We start from the raw sequence: 20,644 nt of genomic DNA on the forward strand, positions 1-20,644 counted from the left end.
ACTCTTCTACATGATTCCAATTTTTTTACATTTACCTATTTTATTAATTTTTGGATTTTTTTATTTGTTAATCTATTTATTAAGTTCTTTTTTTTTTTTTTTTTTTTTTTTTTTTTTTTTTTTTTTTTTTTTTGCGGCTTCCCCGACAGTAGACATGGAACATAACGCTATACCCCATCCCATTTCAGTTGTTTCATTTTCTACTATATTTTCGTTCGCCATAATTTGTTACACAGCTACGCTCCCGAGAAGCCCTACAATTTTCTGCTCAGTTGAGGGAAAAACCCTTCGACAAAAATGGGATACGAATCCCTATAAAACGAATAGCACAATATATTATCACGTTGGTCGCCCTTCCCCTTGAGCTTTAAAAATTGCGACACAAAGTAGAATTTGTAAAAATTTCTACATTCGGTTGAGCGTTCCGCAATGTAGACTTAGCTGCATATTCCATGTGATATCCTTGCTCTATGTTCTCCTCTTTTGTTTCTCATTTCGACATTGTGCGAGTTGGCAATTTTGGCCATTAGCCAATTTAATCATCTAACAGGTTTTACCATTTGGATTTTTTTTTTTTTATTTCCCTTCCGCACCTCACAAGTCGGAAAGAGTTCCTACGGATTACTCCACCGTTGCGTGTGTAATTCGTGCCGGGGTAAAAATGGGATCCCCAAAGTGTACGCTCGCAGGAATTCCCCTCTGCCTGCGGGCAAGTACCGCTTGTGACCCTTCCACATTCTTGTCCAACAGAAAAATGTATATCTTAATGCCTTCACTGTGGAGAAGGGTATGATTAATTTAAGCAAAACAATGTGCAAAAAAAAAAAAAAAAAAAAAAAATTCACACCCCATAAGGGACAAACAAAAACGGTTCAAGAACCAAAAAAAGAGGTACCCCCCACACACTCGGCGTGTTTCCAACACATATTGCATAATGGATAGGATAAAGCACCCTCCTTAGCAATCAAACAAAATGTGTAAAACAAAAACAAAAAAAAAAAAAAAAAGAAGCAAAGAAAGCCGGTTAAATGCAGTAGGACACATTGCCATTTTGGCAAAAATTAAGGACGCCTTTGCATATTCAACCTGGACACACACACTCGAATGTGCATAATTTAGACAAAAAAAAAAATAAAATAAAATAAATAAATAAAAAAGTACACTTAATCCAAGTAACGTTCTCACGGCTAAAAAGGACAAACTTAAACCTCCAACTACTGAGAGTCCACCCCCCTGGAAGATGCCCCATCTGAGGAATCGCCCGTGGAATCAAGCCCCAACTTGTGCGACTCCTCATCTGACTGTTTCTCCCCCCCGGAATCGTTGTCAAAGAACTCCTTCGTCAGTTTAGTAATGTCAAAATTTTCCCCTTGGTTAGCTGGAAAGCCATAAATGTCCCTAGCCACACTGTTTTCATCAATGTTTATTTCCCCCTTTTCGATTTTCTCCTTTTGCTGTATGGATTTCCTAATGCTATTCTCTATGTTCTTAATTTCTTCATCTGAAAAAAACCCTCTTAGAAAATTTTTATCCATTTTGGTAAAATTTTCCAAAAGGGTTTCCAATTTTTCTTCCTTCTTTTTATTTTCATCATCAGAAAAGGATTCGTAATTTTTGCACTGATCATCCACTTGTTTTATGATATCTCTCATTTGGTTCAGAAGGTATATCTCTCTCTTTTTTTCTCTCTTAAAATTTTGAACGATTTTTTTTTCATCACTCGTTAGAAGGTTATCCTTTACCTTTTCTCCTTCTTCCGCTATGGGACCATTACCATTTTGTTTACTACCCGTTGGAAGTGGGTCTATATTCCCCTGCTGTGTGCCTTGTGGATCTGCCGACTGAGCAAGTGCTCCCTCCTCTACCGCATCGATAAAATCCCTTTCGTAATTTTTTAAAAGTTCGTGGGAATTCCTATTTGTCAGATTCTTATCGTCGTACATTTTTTTCAAATTTTCCGTAATATCTTTGTGTGTCTCCCCCGAAGGGTTATTCGTATAGGTTAAAAAATTTTTCAAGTAATTGTTCCTATTCATATAGAGTAGTGTTTTGTGAGGGGCACTCCAACTTTTACAAGCCTCAACAAAATTGGGAAGATCATTATCTACAAGTTTTTTTTCTAAACATATGCTATCATAACCTAGACTACCTAACTTGTGTGCATAATTAAAATCGTCCACATTAATTTTCGCAATGGTAATTAACTCAGGGATGGTGTAACTGATAGCCTTTATCGCATGATTGTACTCGTATTCATTATTCAGAAAATCAAATTCGTTTATCATTAAAATGTAGCTTCCACACTGGGTAGCGAAGTAAATATCATTGTAATCGTGAACCTCTACAATTGCTTGGGTGCCTAAATTAACACAATAGTTTAACATGTCTTCTAGGTCATTCCTTAAATAGGATAAATTTAAAATAACTCCATCTGCTTTGTTCTCCACTGCGAGGGCAATTTGTATAGGGTGAATGATCACATCGTCCACCACTACTGCGGGGCGCACATTTCGAGAAAACTTTCTCGAACTTCTAACCACATCAGATAAATCGTTTAAATTACCCTGGGTGGATAAATTATCAATATTCACTATCAACACATCGAAGCCTATTTCATGCAGCATCAGACTCACATTGCCTGGATTTGCCAAATTGAGAAAATTATTTTGATACATGTAATTTTCCTCCTTCCAGACGCGTGTTCTTTTTTCGGTATTTTTTCCACTGCTTTCCTCCATTGGAGACATTCCCTCTTCGTTTATCACATTATCTACCGTGGAATGACTTCCTTCCTTCTCTCTAGAGACACTGCAAAATATTTTCCTCTTCATGTCAGCTACCATGGACAACCTGTGCTTTTCATCTGGATTTGCCCTCTTCAGACTCTCCGACAACTTATTATTCATCGTGTGTTGCAAATATTTCAATCTTATTTGTAGAGGATTGTCTTCCTCAAAATTTTCTTCCAACAGTTTACTCACTTCATACTTTTTGTTCTCAATTATTTTATTTACATATTCGTATGCTAGGTGTGGGTTCCTGTGATCTTTTCCGTAGATCCTCAGATTTGGCTTTTCGTTCCTCTTTAGGATACTACTTCTTATATGGTCCTTCGTTTGGGTGTATCTCACAAAGGATATTTTCTTTCTCTTCTCCAAAATCTGAAGATTCTGCCTGGGGGAAGTTCTCTTCACCGAATATATGCAAGTCGTTATTACAACCACTGTGATGATTATTATCAAGGCGAATCTCCTCATTTTTGGCGTTTCCAGAGAATTGGGGGGAGGAAGGCAGATCTACCTTCCTATGCTGAGAACAAATATTCACTTCCTCGTTATGTAGTTTTTCCTAGCGGGGTCTTCTTTTACCTCGCGTGGTAGATACCTCATTAGTCCATCATTAGTTGCAGGGTAATTTGCGCTATTAATTCAGTGGGGTTTTGCTCCGTTGAATTCGGCACTCCTTATGGTACCCCACATTATTTTCGTCCCCTACCTAAATGAGTCACACTTGAGGCCTTCCTAATATCGTCCTGTTGCCCGCTTCATTTAAGCGGGTCATTCGCGGTTGCATTTGGCGCTTCCCCCAAATGGGTTCAGTATGTATTTTTATTTTATTTATTTTTTCTAAAAATTGCGAACACACTACCGATCAGTATTGCCCTATTCACAAAGTGCAATTTTTTTCTAATGGGCAACGCCCCTCACACAATTTAATTCACAAACAAAGCGAAAGTGTACACGAAGGTATGCATATATATAAGCACCAATGCCTACATGCACGCGCTCATCTGCATTTTTAAATGCTTTTCTTTAACCGTCACTTCCTACATCCTTTCTGTTTTCTCCGTTTTGACGCCCCAGTGTACATGTGTATTATTGGCGACTCCCTTTCTCCCAGTTCAACTTCCTCATATAATATCTGCCTTTTTTTTTTTTTTTTTTTTTTTTTTTTTTTCAAAATGAATATGCTGAGGGAGCAATTTACACTGCTGCTACTTCAAATTCTTTTATGACGCAGTGGTACTATTATAACCGTGTTGATAGTACATCCATTTTAACTGCGTTCATTTTTGTTTTCCCTCCCCCTTCTTTCATTATCCTTTAGGGTTCCAACTGAGCACCTCCTCTTAGACTTCTCCACTGCTTGCTTAAAATGCGAAACGAAAATGTGCTGATGCAAAATTGTGAAATGCTGGGCACCGTAGGCAACAAATTGGCAGAAATTTTAAAAAACCTAGAAAATATTTTAGCCCATTTGGACCCACTAAACAATTATGAAGCCAAAGAAGATTCAATTTTCTCCAATTTGAATGACCAACAGAACGAAATTATTATTTTGTCCAACGTGATATATGATAACATTAACAAGCTTACATCTATGCTTCACGATTTTATTAAAACTATTCCCCCTTCGTACACATACCACACGACTTTCCACGCAAACAGCTTCGTTATCGTGAGAGAAAATAGAAAGGAGAAAAAAAGGCAAGATGCGAGAATGCCCTTGGATAATGCGCAGAAGGGTGTCACGTCACACGGGGGAACAGCGCCGGTTGACGTAGAGGTTACACAACAGGAATATGGAATAGTGCAAGACACGCAATCGGAAATTAAAAAAAACAAAGACACTCATTCAAATGATCAACGAGGTAAAGAGCTAACCAGTTATTCTCCTCCCTCTGGTCACATCAAATTCATGGACAGAAGGAAGTTCAAACCGCTGCAGTTATACAAGAAAAAAACGGTTGAAGAATTATTTTATTTTTCTCAAACAGTCGATTTAGAGTATGCTAATTTGTTATACATGCAAAGGTATGAACAGGAACTTCAAAAATATTTAATTAAGTCGAGGTAAGAAGTACCACCCAAAAAAGTAGCGAATATCACTAGGCCAGAAAGAATCCCCGCTACACAAAAATATATATATTTTTTTGTATCATTTAAAAACGTGTCCTCAGTTTGTGCTAAAATGAATGTGAAATATCCACAGTCCCACTTTGTTCAATTTTTTTATCCCCATCGAGATGGATTTCACCAAACTAATTCTTCACATGTGTGAAATGAGAACAAGGAGGGCACTGTTTGATAAGAGCATTACCCATCCCCTCAGTAATGTTATATGGGTGTGCAACCCTTTGCAACGCTGCATATGGTACACTTCCGAAACGCCCCGATCGTGTGATAATCGAAACTATGCTGTCATACCGTTGCATGACCTACCAAGTGCATGATTGATTCTTAAAACAGAAGCAGTGTTAACGATATATGCATGGCATGCAACTAATCGAGTTCGCTGAATTCTGTGAGGAACTCATGTGTGGCCCCTGTAAATGAAGGAGCCCTTTGCTTCTTCCTCCTCTTCCCCGTCCACTTTTATTTCTTCCTGTTCTTTTTTTTTTTAAGTCATCCTCCTCACATTTACTTCACGCCATTTTTACCAACTTGGTGTATCAAATAAAATTATTTTTTTGTTATCCCATATGAGGGGAAAAAAATCTGTCTGTTCTGAATGTACTGAAGTTGCTGAAGAGGCAGAAGGAAGCGGCAAAAGGGCAAATCAGCAAAAGGGTCGTCAGCAGAAACATTACGCATTCTTCTCCCTTTTGCAGGAGAAGGTACGCCCACTCAGTGACTGATAGGAAACCACGCCGCAACAGAGCCTCAGTTAAAAAGGCACAAACAATTTTTAAAATAAAAACAAACGTAGTTATTATAAGCGGGCGGAATAAAAAAAGGTTGAATTTCTACACACACGTCTGCGCATTAGCAAGAAAGGAATAAAAGACAAATAGCTTTTCATAGAAAAAGAAAAATTAAAAATGGCATGTTACACTAATGGATAATTTTAATTAAAAAAAAAAAAAAAAAAAAAAAAAAAAAAAAAGGGAATATCATTGGGGTTATTCAAAAAATATATATAAATATATGTACATATATTACGAACACATTAATAAATAAATACATAACATACTCTGCAATCGCACGACGGAATCACAAACGGCAAAGCTATTCATACTTCGATGCGTCTACCCTCATCATTTGCTCTTCTAATTAGAGTAGCGTGCAAATACAAATGGTCCGACGAGGCGTATTTCTGAGGGGTAGAGAAACGAAAGGGAACAGGAGTGGTGATAGTCAAAAATAGCGGAGAAAAAAAAAAGAAAAGAAATAAGCGTTTAGTTGAGTGCCTCTTTTTTTTTTTTTTTTTTTTTTGCTTAAATTGCTTACCTCATTCGGCAGGCAACCATGTTTTGCCAATTCCCCGAATGGTGGGAAGGCTGAACAGGATATTTTCTGCATCGAAATGGAAGGGGTGAAAAAGACACGTGTATTTACGATTCAGGTGTACCACTATGGCATATGGGGTACTATACCCTTCTCATCCTAATAAAACGCGAACAAATTGAGTATTTCTCCCAAGGGAAAAATTCCACCTTAACGGTTTAGATTTCCCTCCCATTGCCCCTTGCATTTACCTTCAGAGTCCTATAAGAGTAAAATATATAATCGACACACCCCTTTTGTTTTCCATGAAATACGGTGAATGGAACATCACTTAGGGGTAAATTATTTTCCTCGTCCTTCAGGTTGTCAATATTATCATATTTATGGCAAGGCTTTTCCACCCGGTGCTCTTCCACACTGTTGTATATACTTTGAAAATACAGGGGATAGTACAGTATGAAATCGTCCTCATACTGATCAGTTACTATTTTTGCTTTCTTCTCTGGATGGCGCTTCTCCGCGGCATCCTCCTCATGGTCCATCTCATCAAAACTGACGCATCCATGTTTCTTCTCCTTAGAAACAAGGGCACAGTTTTTATCGCACTTGTCTTCATTCCTCACCACTTCGCTACCCGAAAATGTATTAGACTTTCTCCCGGAGTGTCCCCAATACGGAAGATAATCATTCTTGCCTTCCTTAAATTTGTTCCTTAAGCATTCATACGAATTATTGTAGTTCCTCAAATAGGTATCATTCTCATGGTGAAAACAATGACTCGTTAGGTACCCTTCCTCCAGTATTTTTTCATTTTTAAAAAAAGAAAATAGGGATTCCCTTCTCATATTGTCCACCATGCTGTTGTAGTGCTCATATTTTAAATCATTCAGAATATTCTCGTCAAACATTCTTTTAATTTCCTTTCCGTCCTCGTAGCTACCAACGTAGAACTGTTTCTTGAACATGAGATATTGTCCTGAAATTCTTTTCATGTTTATCTTCTTCAAATTTATGTACCTGTTAACTATGTAATAGTAGAGAAGGCTGTTAGGCGTTATGTTCAGATCTCCACAAAAAATTACGGCGGGGCTCAGCACGTCCCGGATACCACTTGGGTGGATTCTCCCTTGTGATGAGCCCTCCCTGTTTTTTTCTTTCCCTGTATCTTCCGTGTTGTCTGCTTTTCCGCGCGACTTCAAATAGTCTAGGCACTTGTTCATCATGGCTACTAAACGGTACGTCATATAGCACAGCTGGTATAGCTTCACATCCCCCTTACAGGAGTCGAAGATCAGGTGCGTGTTGGAAACGATGACAATATCGTCAACAGATTCTGCGGAGATATGAGTACCACTCACATCGTGGTCCCCCACAATATGGTGACTACCCTCACGATTATCATTACTTACACTTCCACCAGGCCATTCCACTTTCTTCGAAAGTTTATTTTTTAAAGCGACAATTAATCCTACGTGCCATTTCTTCAAAAACACAGATTTATCATATACAATTTCATCAAAAAATAATAACTTAAAAACCTTTGTATTGTAAAAGATACATATTCCATCTTGGCAAGTGTCCTTTCTCTTTTTTAAAAATAATCCTTCATAGTCCAATAGCTTGAGTTTTCCCTGTAGTTCCTTGAAATATGGCTCCTCTATTTCTTGCAAGCATATAATATCTGACAATTTTCTCCTTATACTTTGGAAAATGAATTCTTTTCTGTTCATCCACCTCATCACATCAGAACAGTTGTTCTCGTACTTGTAATCCACTAAGCTGTCCGCCAAAATGTTAAATGAGAAAATTGAAAATTCTTTAAATTTATATACTATTTTTTTTTCCCTTATATCCTTTGGACATTTTATCAATTCCGTGTTGTAAATTTCATCAGGAATGACATTTTTTTGTTTTTCTAGAACCTCTCTGTATTTTTCATTCTGGGCACTTCTTTCCTCCTTTGTCTGATTCACTTTTGAGAAACTTCTCGAACATGAATCATCCATCGTGTGTCGGCTTTCATTTACAATGGGGAGGATTTCGTTTTTGTTTTGGGGGGTCCATCCACTACGGAGAGGGGTCTTACTAACAAGATCACCTTTTCTGCAGATGTTCTTATCCCCCTGACGGTTTCCTATTTCCCCAGTTCGTATAGACGCATTCCCTACCTGTTCATCTAACCCACTCTTAATCCTCGAACTTATGTGTTGTCTTCTTCCGTCGATGTTTGCAATTTGGTCTGGGTTGTTTTTTCTTCCTATACATATACCATTCCTCATATATGTACATTTGAAAAAAATTTTCTCATCTTTTTTCAACCTATTCAGTGCGAAGGTTCTTTTCCATAAGGAAATCACTGCGCTTTGTTTTGCACAAAACATTAACCTATGGTTGTGATGGTCATTAATGGTCGCAATTGCCCTTTAATCTGGTTACTCTCGATATTCTCGCTGTTTACGATATTTGCAGAGTTCACGATACTTGCAAGATTTTTCTCTCCTTCTGAAGTGTAAAGTTGTCTTCTCACACACAGGGAAAAAACACAAATGTGCAGCACAAGCAGTGCGATAATTCGTGTGACAAATTTTTTTTTTTTTCAACTCTTACTTCGCTTACTATGTACCTGTTCGTCTGCACAATCAGATGTTATACGTATACATACAGCCACAGAAGATAATAAATGATTGCATACACAGGCATAAGGTACTACTCATTTCACTGCCCTTTCACCTAAGTTGTCAATTTGTTTGGGTTACTACGAAAGGGCACGTATATTAAAAGAGATGGGACAACAAAAAAAAACTGCTCCTCCTTCCCCTTTAGTGAAGGTCACCTTGGGTAAGGTTCAAAAAAAAATTTCAAACGATAGTTTCAACACTTCATTGAGAAACATAATATGCAGTGGTGCAAATGCCAAAGAGGAAGAGAAGAAGAGGCTGACACAGTTTCATTAATTTCTCCCATTAATGATGATGAAGATAAGTCCATAGAGAGATTCTTTACAAAACGGAATTTTTTTTTTTTTTTTTTTTTTTTTGGCTAACCCATTGTAAGCTTCAAACTTTCCTTCTTACCACGTGCGGACATTGCATTTTCCTCGAAACATTTCCCCTCAGGGGCCTATCGAACAGTGCATATTTACACTCTCTATGCACAGAGCCGTACCTGCACGCAAATGCGCATCGGCCGGGTCATTATGTTCTCCCCATTTGTGGATATATTTTTGTACCCACATTTTTTTTTTTTAAATCTTTGTATGTACATAGCGCCAATTTTGTAATTTGATGGTACATATCATATATGCACAGCTTTAACTTTTTTTTTTTTTACCTGCTTCACCTCGCGAAGTGTGCCTCATTTGCTGTGCTCCACCTGCGCCCAGCCTCCCCCCCAAACACATTTGCCCTGACAACTTCGAATGGGCATACATTTTCCGCGGGGAATTACACTCGACGCTCCAGGCGAGAAATTAACTTCTGCTCCGCAAGAAACGGCTGAAGGGGGAAATATAAATGTATGTATATATATATATATAATAATTGGTATCTTGCCATTGTGCGTTTTTCTGATCCCCCCTCGTGGGTACCCCCCACCACCTTTTGGTCTGAACCATCCAAATAAAGGCTAAATGCCTTCTGAGCCAGTTTGCCCGAATATAATCCAAACTAGTTTTGTTTTAAATAATCTCCCGTCGACATCTTCCCTTTTGAGTAACAATGGAAGGTGAGTTCGTAGGTTCACATAAGGTGGATAAATATCCTCCACCCATGTCCATGTTCGTGTGATGCGTGCGTGTGTTCAGCCTTGGGCCGCTGTGCCAATCGCGTGCACATCGCTCCGTGGTCGGGTCTCCACGTATGCCCACATAAAACACCTCTCGTCTTCACAACCCATGGTCCCGTTTCCTTACCCATGTTTGCAGACACCGAATACAAACTGAGAGGCGTACTGGCCGGGCATAGCAAAGGAGTAAGGTGCATGTGTATCATTAATAACACCCAGTTGGACGAATTGGAAAAATGCCAACTAACTTTTGACTATATAATTAGTGCCGACATGACAGGAACTATTATGGTGTGGAAAAAGAAGACTGGTGAGGAGATCCTTACAGATGAAATTCTCCCCCCGGATGAAAGCCCATACAACGATGTAGAAACGTTTCCATCCCATCTGAGTGATAATTACCAACTTTACAGGAAAATAGAAATACACGAAAGGTTCGTCTACGCATTGACACACAGTAAGTACGTAGGCATAAGTGAGTTAAAAAAGTGCACACATAACGTGGAGGACCACTTATATGTGTACAGCGGAGGGAGTGACAAAGGTGTCTACCTCTTCAACCTGAACGGCTACATAGAATTAATGCTACAAGGACATAAAAACAGTGTCTCAAGTATTGTTGAATATAGTGAGAATATTTTACTAAGTGCAGACTGGAACGGTGAAGTCATCATGTGGCAGATCGTCAAAATTGGTGACGAATTTGTGAAAGGTAAACATTTGGAAAATTCCATCCCCAGCAGTGAAAATGCTAATAAAGAAAAAAACACCCTCTGTGGAAATAAATACACATACAGCATAGTCAAAATATTAAATAATCATAAATACGCTACGTACGTTAATTGTCTGAACGAATTTATTCTCACCATTTCACAAAATAATATAATCAACGTGTGGAATAGCCAAGGAGAAAAAACAGACGAAGTTAAAAATATACACAGTGATAGTGTCCGCGACATAGTACTATTTAATGGCAACAAAAATGCCATCACCTTTTCTAATGATGAAACCATTAATATATATGATTCCAATTTTAATTTGCTAAAAATGTACAAAGGCCACCAAGGCTTTATCTTCTGCGTGTGTGTAAATGAAAAGGAACAAATTATGTACAGCTGCGGTGATGATAAGAGTATCAAAGTGTGGTGCATAAAAGACATTTACGAATTAATGAAAAAGTACGACACAGAAGGAGGAGCCATCTTAAATAAACTTCCACTAATGACTCAGGGGAGGGATAACTCCTGCTTACAAACTATTTACCTAACAGACACCCTGTGGAGTGTAAAAGTGCTTAGCAATGGGGACCTCGCCTGCGCCTGTAATGATAGCTACATTAGGGTCTATACTAAAAAGAGGAACCACATGTTGACGGAAGAAGCAGCGAAGGAGGTACTTGAACTGTGCAATAAACGAAACAAGAAGGAAAACCCCAATGGAGAAAATTCAAATTCTACCGGAGGGGAAAATGATCCAAAAAATATAATCAGTGTGGAAAATATAAAAAGTGTCGTAGGAAAGGAAGGAGAAGTTAAAATTTTCAAAAATAAAAAAAAATATGAAGCGTACAAATATGAGAACAACGAGTGGGTACTCATAGGCGAAGTAGTAGACGACAGTACATCACAGAAAAAGTTTTACATCGGAGATAATCTGTTTCAACAGGGTTATTACGATGAAATAATTTCCATTGACACGGGCTACGGAAACATAAAGCTCCTTCCCTACAATGCAAGTGATAATGTGCACGTTATAGCGGAAATGTTTTGCAAAAGAGAAGGTCTCTCCGCTAGTCAGATAAAACCTATCGTCGATTTTATTAACCAGAATTATGCATCCAAAGGAGGGACATCTACCTCTTCTATAAACACCACAAACAGTTCTTTTGGTACTCATAATGGTAGTACCCCTTATGGTGCAAAAAAATTCAATACCGTTTTGAACGTTTTCACAGTGGAAAAATCTGCCCTAGATAAAATTTTTCAAAAAATACAAGAATTTAATTCTCTCCAAGCAAGCGAAGAAGAGCAGAAATGTAAACTATCAAATGAACAGATTAATTCTCTATCAAACATTATTAACCTGTACAAGAAGAATATAAAAAATCTATACAATTTCAACACAGGAGATATTAACCTTATTATGAAACTATTCAATTGGTCCCCTAGTTATATATTCCCCGTTATTGATCTCCTTAGAGTTCTCGTTTTAAATAAAAATTGTGATTTTTTATATAATAATAAGTACGCCTTCAATGCCTTTAAGTTGGTGTACGATTGTGTTGCTTATTATATATCCAATTGGTCAATGTTGAAAGAAAATGAGGAGAACAAACTGGATTCCTTACTTCTCTGTTGCCTTCGCTTTTATTTAAATATGTTTAACTTATCCACCCCAAGATTTTACATGTACAAAAAGTTTAATTTTGTCGCCAAGCAATTAGCAGAGGTGAAGTCCACCAATTTTAACATTAACACATTGTGTCTGAAAATATTTTTCAATTATGTAATAACGCTGAACGAAAATAATGATCAGGCGATGAGGAAATCAGTGTTCGAAGTTTTGCACTCAATTGAACACAAGATAAATGACATCGAACTCCTCTACACCTTTTCCCTTTGTTTCCATACATCCCACGAAATGAATACCAAGGAGACTAACGAAATTGTGAAAAAGTATGGCTCCCTTGATTTTATGAAAAACAAATTGGATTCTCTCCTCCCGCACAAGAATGAGCAGAATGAGAAGGTGTTCAAAAATGTGGGCTCCATTTTGGAGGACCTTTCGGCGTAGCACAGGAGTACGTACACCTCCAGATGAAGTACCAGCAGTGATGCTAGACATGTATCCCAAAAAAAGGCATTGCCCATTTCGATGCGCATTCCAAAGTGCCCATCCTTCAGCTCCAATGTGTACACTCTACAACTTCCTCTTGTGGCTTCATCACCCCTTCTCTTTGCACTCGTCCGCTGCGCACACGCATGTGTGATTTCCCATCTTGGCATTTTCCCATCCACCCGACCACTGTAATACCAACTCTTTCCCCCATTATCATCTCCAAAGAGGACAGTTCACAAGCAAAACTGTTTCCACATAAACTGCACATTTATTTGTCCCGCCTTTCCCCTCAAAATAGCCTCTTTCTTTCTTTTTTTTTTTTTTTTTTTTTTTTTTTTTTATGGTCCCCTCAAATGCGTAGTGGTATAACCCAAGAGTTAGTAATTCGACGAATGAATTGGAGACTCCCCTTCCACTGTCTAGATAAAAGGAGAGAATAATGTGCAGCGTTGCGAACATATATATATATTTTTCGCTTCTTCCCCGCCAACGTTGCTAATTTATCCGATAAACTATTTCGGCCTTCTTGTTCTTCTTCTCATCCTTTAGAAGCCTGAAAAAGGGGCAGAAACAATACGAAGGAGAAATGTACGAAAATGATATTATACAATTGGTACACCACATGGGTGAAGTAATTTAGTAGGAACGAAGCGGGATGGGAAATTTTATGTAACACAAATTTGTCTTTCGCCCCCCCTCTGCTGTGTCCATTGGACGGTGAGGTCCCATTCTGGCCGCATTATGAATCATTACTCATATTCCTGCAGAGAGGAAATTCTGAATACAATTTCGTTTAAGAATTTGGCATTTGGCATAAAAAGGAAATAATGAATGATATAAATCCCTGTGCGCCGAAAAAGCAAATTATTCAAAACAATCAAATCGTTGTAATGAGATGTGTCTGTGTAAATCTGTTCGTAAATATTATTTTTGTAGTTTTCTTCATTCTTATAATAATTTATTTTATGTAAATTTTGGCTAGTTAAGTCCACTTGGTAGTTATAAGATATGTAATTAAAAAAATCGTACAATCCATAGGACACGTTATTGGTGTATTTGTACACATCAAGATAGATAGTCACATTTATATTTTTCAAGTGAGTAAAATATTTTTCAAAATCTTCTTTTATTTCTGCCCCTTTTCTTATATCAACTTGTTCTGTTCTTTTATATTTTTCTTTATCAGCATAGTAGTCTACATTTTCATACGTAGCGTATACTGCTTTTCTTTCTTTTATTAAGTTCCTTGCACTTCCTCTCCTTACCTTCACAATCTCCCCCTTTTCACCTACTTGACTTATGTTGTTTAGCAGAACGATGTACGTGTACTTATTTTCAACAGATGCTATGTACGTTTTTCTCTTTATGGTGTACTTGTTATAGTTTAGGTATGTACTCATGCGTGCCCTTCGTAGGTTGAACACGCTGCATATTCTGAACATTCTTCAAGGGGGGGGGTGATTGTAGTGGAGTAATGGGTTTCTAACATGATCATGATTAAGCGGTCATTCTGGATGGCCTCTGCTTTACTTTGCTTCTCCCTGTTTAGGTTTCTCAAAGGGTGGTTATCAAATTAGTTGGCATCGCATCTACACATGCCTATGTTCAAGTTGCTCTTTATTCTGCTTATTTTTTTATTCCCACGAAAGAAAGAAAAGCCTCTTTCTTTTTTTTTAGCAACTTCAAGCGGCTCTTTTCCTCATTCGCCTTGGTCAAGAAGGTGTGACAATCATCCTATCACTTCTGCACATGGGTGAAGAAAATATAATTCTCGCTCCATTCATAGCTGGTAAAAATTGTGCCCCCTCCCGTGCGCATTAGCATATACTTTTTTTTTTTTTTTTTTTTTTTTTTTTTCGTCACATGTTGATATGTGGCACACCTCTGTGCAAGGCGCACTACATTTGATGAAGAGGTCCCACCACCCACCTACCTGAACCTGCACATATACACTTTTGCTTAAAGAAGAGCGTGGAGAGGAGCTATTGAATTACAAAATGGCTCCCTTTTTTACCGCCTCGTAAAAATATCACCTTTTTTTTGAAGAACAGCACTACACAACTAAGTGCTTCTTTCACTTGGCTATTTTTTGTACCAAACTACTGACGCGCTCGAATGTGAGACGTAGTTTTTATATCCTCTCATTCTAGCCGCGACGACCACTAAGGTCGACACGAAGACTGGCGCCACGCCTGCTGCTACTTCTCCATCGCCTGCTCGCTAGGCCAACAATCCTGCCTCAGAACCAAGCACCTTCACAAAAAAAATGAGGAAGAGGCACCTCTCCCATTTTGAACTTCCCAACGATAAGTGGAACTTGGTAAATTTTATATTAAAAGGGATATCCTCTCCATTTTGGCGCTTTTTAAAATATCGCTTCATAACACACCGCTTCATAACACACCGCTTCATAACACACCGCTTCATAACACACCGCTTCATAACACACCGCTTCATAACACACCGCTTCATAACACACCGCTTCATAACACACCGCTTCATAACACACCGCTTCATAACACACCGCTTCATAACAAACCGCTTCATAACACGTCGTTTCCCCCCTCCCTTAGGTAGACGACAGCCTGCTCTACCGAATCGTCAAAGACGCGGAAGACAAAGTTTACAAGAAGATATTTTCCTTCGACCTGGACAACACCCTAATCCTGTCCCGCTCCTTCTTCAAGCCTGCTCAAAACGAGCACGACTACATTTTCTACGCAGACGTAATCGATTTTATAAAAAAAAAAAGAAATGAAAATTACAAAATAATTATTTTCTCCAATCAAAAGGGAGTAAGCACAGGGAAAATAAGTCTTCTAAATATAGTTAACCGGGTTGATGATGTCATCGACAAAATAGGGATCCCCTTGGAGTGCTACTTGGCATTAAAAAATGACAAGTACAGGAAGCCACGAATTGGCATGTATAATTTTGCCCTGCAAAATAATAAAGCCAAAATTGAAGAAATTATTTATGTAGGAGATAATGCCAACAGAATTTATGATGACAATTTTAAGACAAAATTTATTAATCACCTCAAGTGTGTATATACTCAAAATAAGGTGAATATCAATATAGGCGAAATTGCCAAGAGGTTGAAAAAGGACTACACAGATACCGATTTAAAATTTGCACTGAATATAAAGGCTACATTTTACACCCCTGAGGAACTGTTCCTAAACATAAAAAATAACATATCAACAGAGTTTTCCTTCAATCCGTCCACCTTGCTCAAAAATGTGGATATAAAATCAAATGAGCAGGACGCTCAGGGTGACTTGCGCCGTTTGCTTCGACCAGATCTGCACCTAGGGCACGAACAAAAGGAAGCCTCCTCCCCAAAAAATGAAACACAAAATGGAAAACAAGGTGAAACCGCCTCTCCACAAACTGACACACAAGCTGACACACAAACTGGCACAAAAAATGGAACGAAAAACGGAACGGAAAACGGAACGGAAAATGGAACGGAAAATGAAACGCAAGATGAAGGCGCCTCCCCCCCAAATGATCTGCCACAGTCGCCGCCACAGGGTGAACAATATTTGGTGCTGCTAATTGGCCCCCCGGGCTGCGGAAAAACTTCCATTTGCAAAAAATATTTCGCAGACTTCGTTAGCATAAATTTAGAGGAACTGAGCACAAAAAATAAACGCATAGATACCATCAGACAATCCATTACAAGCGGCAAAAATGTTGTAATGGACAACGCAAATATATACGTAAAAAACAGGCTAATCTATATCTCTGAGGCAAAAAAAATAAATGCTAATTTAAAGGTTAGCGCCATTTTCTTTCAATATTCCAAAGAGTTGGTTTTTCACTTGAACAACTTCAAAATGATTACCGATGAAGAAAATATTATGCACGAAGTTCCGACCATTGCCATTCACTCCTTTTATAAATATGTAGAAGTACCCTCTGAAAGTGAAAACTTTGACAGAGTCGTAACTCTGCATGATGAGCATTTTGTGCCATCCGATTTACAGAACGAGGAGCGCCGAAAGTTATTTTTTTCGTACTTGTACTAACAACTGGGCTGGTCACGAAGGAAAAAAGGGTCTGGTGCGCATTATACGTGGGGTCTATCACTTCTACATCGTTCCCCTCCACTTGCTATCCGTCCACATTGTTCATTTTTTTTTACCACACTTTGGGCAAATTTGTTAACCAAGAAGTTTAAGTTCTGACTGCTTCCGCTACTACCCTTCCCATCCATTCCCTGCATAGGATTCCTTAAGTGGTCGATCAGAATGTTGATAAATTTATCCTCCGTGATACCTAAGAGGGAGGGAAATGCGTCGGAAGGAAAATAAGTGATCGGAGCGGGGACTCCTTCGCCATGGAAGCGAAGAGATGGAAACGAAGAGATGGAAGCGAAGAGATGGAAACCAACAGATGGAAACGAACAGATGGAAACGAACAGATGGAAACGAACAGATGGAAACGAACAGATGGAAACGAACAGATGGAAACGAACAGATGGAAACGAACAGATGGAAACGAACAGATGGAAACGAACAGATGGAAACGAACAGATGGAAACTCCCTCATGCAGAGATTCTAACGTGTAGTAACATCTCCACACGATGATGTAACACGCGAACACTGCCTCACGACTCACCCAAGCTGTCCACGATGGTCCGGCCCCCGTGGAAAATGACGAATGTCACTGGTAGGAAAAACGTCGGCACGTCTTCGTACGCCTCCCGCCCGGCCTTCATATCAATCGACTTTTTAAAAAGTGTACACAACTTGTAACCGAAATGTAGAGAAGCCTCCGTTGCGTCATTGGCAATTTTCTGCAATGATTCGTAATACTTAAATAGATACATATCCATGCCGCTAATTAAGTAGTAACATGATAAAGCAATTAAATAAATGAGCGTTCTGTTAATCAGTTTTTTTATCATGTGTGTGCACTCGTATGTCGGTACACACTGAACTATTTTCTCGTTAAAATTAACGCATAACTGATCGAAGAGGGAAAAGACATCAGGTGTACCCAGGGCGCTACAATTATTTTTAAAGTACCAAAAAGATTTCTTCTCAAATGGCTCAAGGCATTCGTAAATACACGAATTAACAACATTATTCAACTCACATAATCCTTTTTCTAATTCGATTAAATCGAAATAATTTTTTTTCCTATTTTCTTTCTCCTTAATGAAAAAGGGAGTAATTTCGTATTTCCCGTCATCATCACTAATGTTATATGAATCATTTAAATGAAAAGAGTTAAATTTCGCATCACTAAAGAGGCTAATTTGGAACATCCCCACGTTTTTTCCAACCCATTTTCTCGTTTGTTCGGTCCCATTTTGACAAAAACCACTGGGTTCATTTGCTTTACCACATACATCGCTTTCCTCCTTCTGGTCCTTCCTTTCAAACGACAAATTCACTTGTGCCTCTTTTTTTTTTGTCTTTTCTTTTTTTTCTCCCTGATTTTCCCATTCCATAAAATCATCATTTACGCCATCATGAGGGGATACCACAGCATCTCCAAAGTAATTATTTAAATGATCTTGTGAGTTGAAAAATTCCTCAACTGATTCTTCAAAGGGGAGGCTGATGAAATCCTTCCCTTGAGAGTCACTCTTTGGGGGGTCATCATTTTCCAGCGCTACCGAACTGTCGGCAAAAAGGTTCATGTGAGTGGACGCTTCACCCCCATATTGAAAGGCCCCCTGCCGGTAAGTATCCATTTTTATCTGCACAATTTTCGTCCTCATTCTGGCCAAAGAACAAATTAAATATCGCAGAAGCTGTCTGCTAATAAGATAAAGCTCCAAATTATATTTCAGCTTCTTCGGAACATAATCAATCCTTACAAATTTACTTTCCATGTCCATTTCGATAAGCACATTAACATTTTGCTTCAAGTTATTCAAATTGTTACTCAGGAGAAGGAGAGAATTGTTACAAGAAACGATGATTTTTCGAAAAATGTGTGGATAATAAATGTGCGTAAAAAGTTCTTTAAAAAATGCCTGTACATAATTTTTAATATCAAAAATTGTAGGAAAATTGTAATAATTTTCGTACTCCATGGCACTTCTTATGTTTCCTTTCTGGAATAAATATTCCACTAGGTTGATAAGTTTGTTCATGGAAGAGAAAGTTATTTCTTCGTATTCTTTGCTGAATAAATTTAAAAGGATATCTTTTTTTTCGTGTCCCTTCATATCAATCTTCTTCTGGACAATGTATACAAATTCTCCTACTAAATTTAGAACAAATAGCATGTCTTCCTTCCTCACCAGTTGGTTTATTTTACTTCTTATTAGTAAGTTAACGTATGGCAGATAAAATTCTGTGTACACATGTACAGTGTTGCATTTGTGTGTGCCCTCCCATGTATTAAAATCACTGTTGTCGTTTTTACTCGTTTTTTTTTCCCTTTTCCATTTTTCCATTCGAATTTCCTCCTCCATGTAGTAATTCTCCTTAATAATTTCATTCAAGTAGTTCATCTGATCGATGCCATCTTTACAATTTTCCAGAAGTTTGTATAAATTTGTTTTCCCGTTTTCCCCCCCATTTTTTATTTTCAAAATGTGCGTATTGGCTTCCTCAATTTTGTTGTTTATTACTTTTTTTAAACACTCTTTTTCGGCATGTACATTTTTAAACGCATTTAAACAATGCTTCACTTTCCTCTCGTAATTTTCGTCCTTAAAAAAATTGGCAGATAAATACTGCACGAACACACTTATTATGGCATCCTCATATGCCTTCATCCTTCTTACCTTTAGCGCCACGATGGATATATTTTGCACACCATGTTGTGAAATGAACCGTTTTATACTGCTTATCCGTTTTAAGTAATTCTCCATGTTATTAAAGTCGGAGTTGGTCAGGAGACTGGGGTACTTCCCCTCCCCGCCACTCCTGTGGAAGGTACCTTGACGCAAGCCATGTACATGGAATGGTTCTCTCTTTGAGACACCCAAATCAATCACATCCGCTTGAAGGATCCCCCAAATGTTGCTCTCTTTTATTTCATCACACACTTTTTTTATCTCCACATGGATAACTTGGTATAATTTTAAAACTTTTTCAATTTCGATTAAACACCTTTTCTCGATAATTAAGGATAGAACTTTGTTCTTCTTCTCCCTCACTGATTCGTAACTGGCTTTATATTCTCTCCCTACATCCTCTAAATCGTTGGAGCTCCATTTTTTTAATTTCCTCGCATTGTTCATTTGCTCAATATATTTGTAAAAGTACTCATACTTCTCCTTAGCTATCTCATTGATAAAATTGTTTAGTGTGTTTATTTGGTTATTTACAAAATCTATCGTGTCGTTTATTTTTTTTTCATTCGAAACATCTTTTAGTATGTCTTTCAGTTCTAGTTGGAAAATATCGTTCATGATCTGGTTCGTCTTCTTATACCCTTCTTCTTTACTGTCTAGGAAATCCCCCTTTGGGAGTTGGTGGGCCATATTGCCCTGTTCCGTCTCTCCCAGCAGCATATATATATGTATATCTCTTAACGTGCTCACCCGTTATTCCCCGTTTTCCTTCCTTGGCTCCTTTTTAAATCACTTCCCCTTGGGTAATTCTACGCGCAAGGAACAACTTTTCCACAAAACAGCCCTTCCTCCTGTGTGCAAACTCACCCATGGAAGAACCGAACACACGCTTTTGTAATACGCTGTGCCGTTGCTTTATGCGATGACAAGTTACACTGATGAAGCTCGGATCAAGGCGAGACCAATTCGTTCAAAAGGACACATGTGGGAAAATCCGCGAGTGCGTGTTCGCCTATTCCCTTATGTATA

At 38.3% G+C, this 20,644-nt stretch overlaps 7 protein-coding genes across 7 annotated transcripts; 3 read left to right on the top strand and 4 right to left on the bottom strand.

Moving 5' to 3' along the window:
* Window positions 1–1,214: 1,214 nt before the first annotated feature.
* Window positions 1,215–3,257, bottom strand: PKNH_1107600 (IGPS-like protein, putative; the record flags this gene model as incomplete). The annotated part of the gene is made up of 1 exon (XM_002261216.1): window positions 1,215–3,257. One exon carries the CDS (start codon window positions 3,255–3,257, stop codon window positions 1,215–1,217), a length of 2,043 nt encoding a protein of 680 aa, XP_002261252.1.
* An 898-nt stretch (window positions 3,258–4,155) lies between these two features.
* On the top strand, window positions 4,156–4,857 carry PKNH_1107700 (conserved Plasmodium protein, unknown function; the record flags this gene model as incomplete). Its single annotated transcript, XM_002261217.1, has 1 exon — window positions 4,156–4,857. One exon carries the CDS (start codon window positions 4,156–4,158, stop codon window positions 4,855–4,857), a length of 702 nt encoding a protein of 233 aa, XP_002261253.1.
* A 1,155-nt stretch (window positions 4,858–6,012) lies between these two features.
* PKNH_1107800 (CCR4 domain-containing protein 2, putative) lies at window positions 6,013–8,608 on the bottom strand (the record flags this gene model as incomplete). The annotated part of the gene is made up of 3 exons (XM_002261218.1): window positions 6,013–6,096; window positions 6,231–6,296; window positions 6,479–8,608. The coding sequence occupies 3 exons, from the start codon at window positions 8,606–8,608 to the stop codon at window positions 6,013–6,015; spliced, it is 2,280 nt and encodes a 759-aa protein (XP_002261254.1).
* A 1,335-nt stretch (window positions 8,609–9,943) lies between these two features.
* On the top strand, window positions 9,944–12,803 carry PKNH_1107900 (polyubiquitin binding protein, putative; the record flags this gene model as incomplete). Its single annotated transcript, XM_002261219.2, has 2 exons — window positions 9,944–9,950; window positions 10,150–12,803. The coding sequence occupies 2 exons, from the start codon at window positions 9,944–9,946 to the stop codon at window positions 12,801–12,803; spliced, it is 2,661 nt and encodes an 886-aa protein (XP_002261255.2).
* A 540-nt stretch (window positions 12,804–13,343) lies between these two features.
* On the bottom strand, window positions 13,344–14,290 carry PKNH_1108000 (50S ribosomal protein L9, mitochondrial, putative; the record flags this gene model as incomplete). The annotated part of the gene is made up of 2 exons (XM_002261220.1): window positions 13,344–13,401; window positions 13,602–14,290. 2 exons carry the CDS (start codon window positions 14,288–14,290, stop codon window positions 13,344–13,346), a joined length of 747 nt encoding a protein of 248 aa, XP_002261256.1.
* An 824-nt stretch (window positions 14,291–15,114) lies between these two features.
* Window positions 15,115–16,882, top strand: PKNH_1108100 (bifunctional polynucleotide phosphatase/kinase, putative; the record flags this gene model as incomplete). The annotated part of the gene is made up of 2 exons (XM_002261221.1): window positions 15,115–15,168; window positions 15,422–16,882. 2 exons carry the CDS (start codon window positions 15,115–15,117, stop codon window positions 16,880–16,882), a joined length of 1,515 nt encoding a protein of 504 aa, XP_002261257.1.
* A 41-nt stretch (window positions 16,883–16,923) lies between these two features.
* Window positions 16,924–20,335, bottom strand: PKNH_1108200 (conserved Plasmodium protein, unknown function; the record flags this gene model as incomplete). The annotated part of the gene is made up of 2 exons (XM_002261222.1): window positions 16,924–17,132; window positions 17,476–20,335. 2 exons carry the CDS (start codon window positions 20,333–20,335, stop codon window positions 16,924–16,926), a joined length of 3,069 nt encoding a protein of 1,022 aa, XP_002261258.1.
* Between the last annotated feature and the right edge of the window lie 309 nt (window positions 20,336–20,644).

The sequence above is a fragment of the Plasmodium knowlesi genome, assembly GCF_000006355.2.
Source record: "Plasmodium knowlesi strain H genome assembly, chromosome: 11".
NCBI lineage: Eukaryota > Apicomplexa > Aconoidasida > Haemosporida > Plasmodiidae > Plasmodium > Plasmodium knowlesi.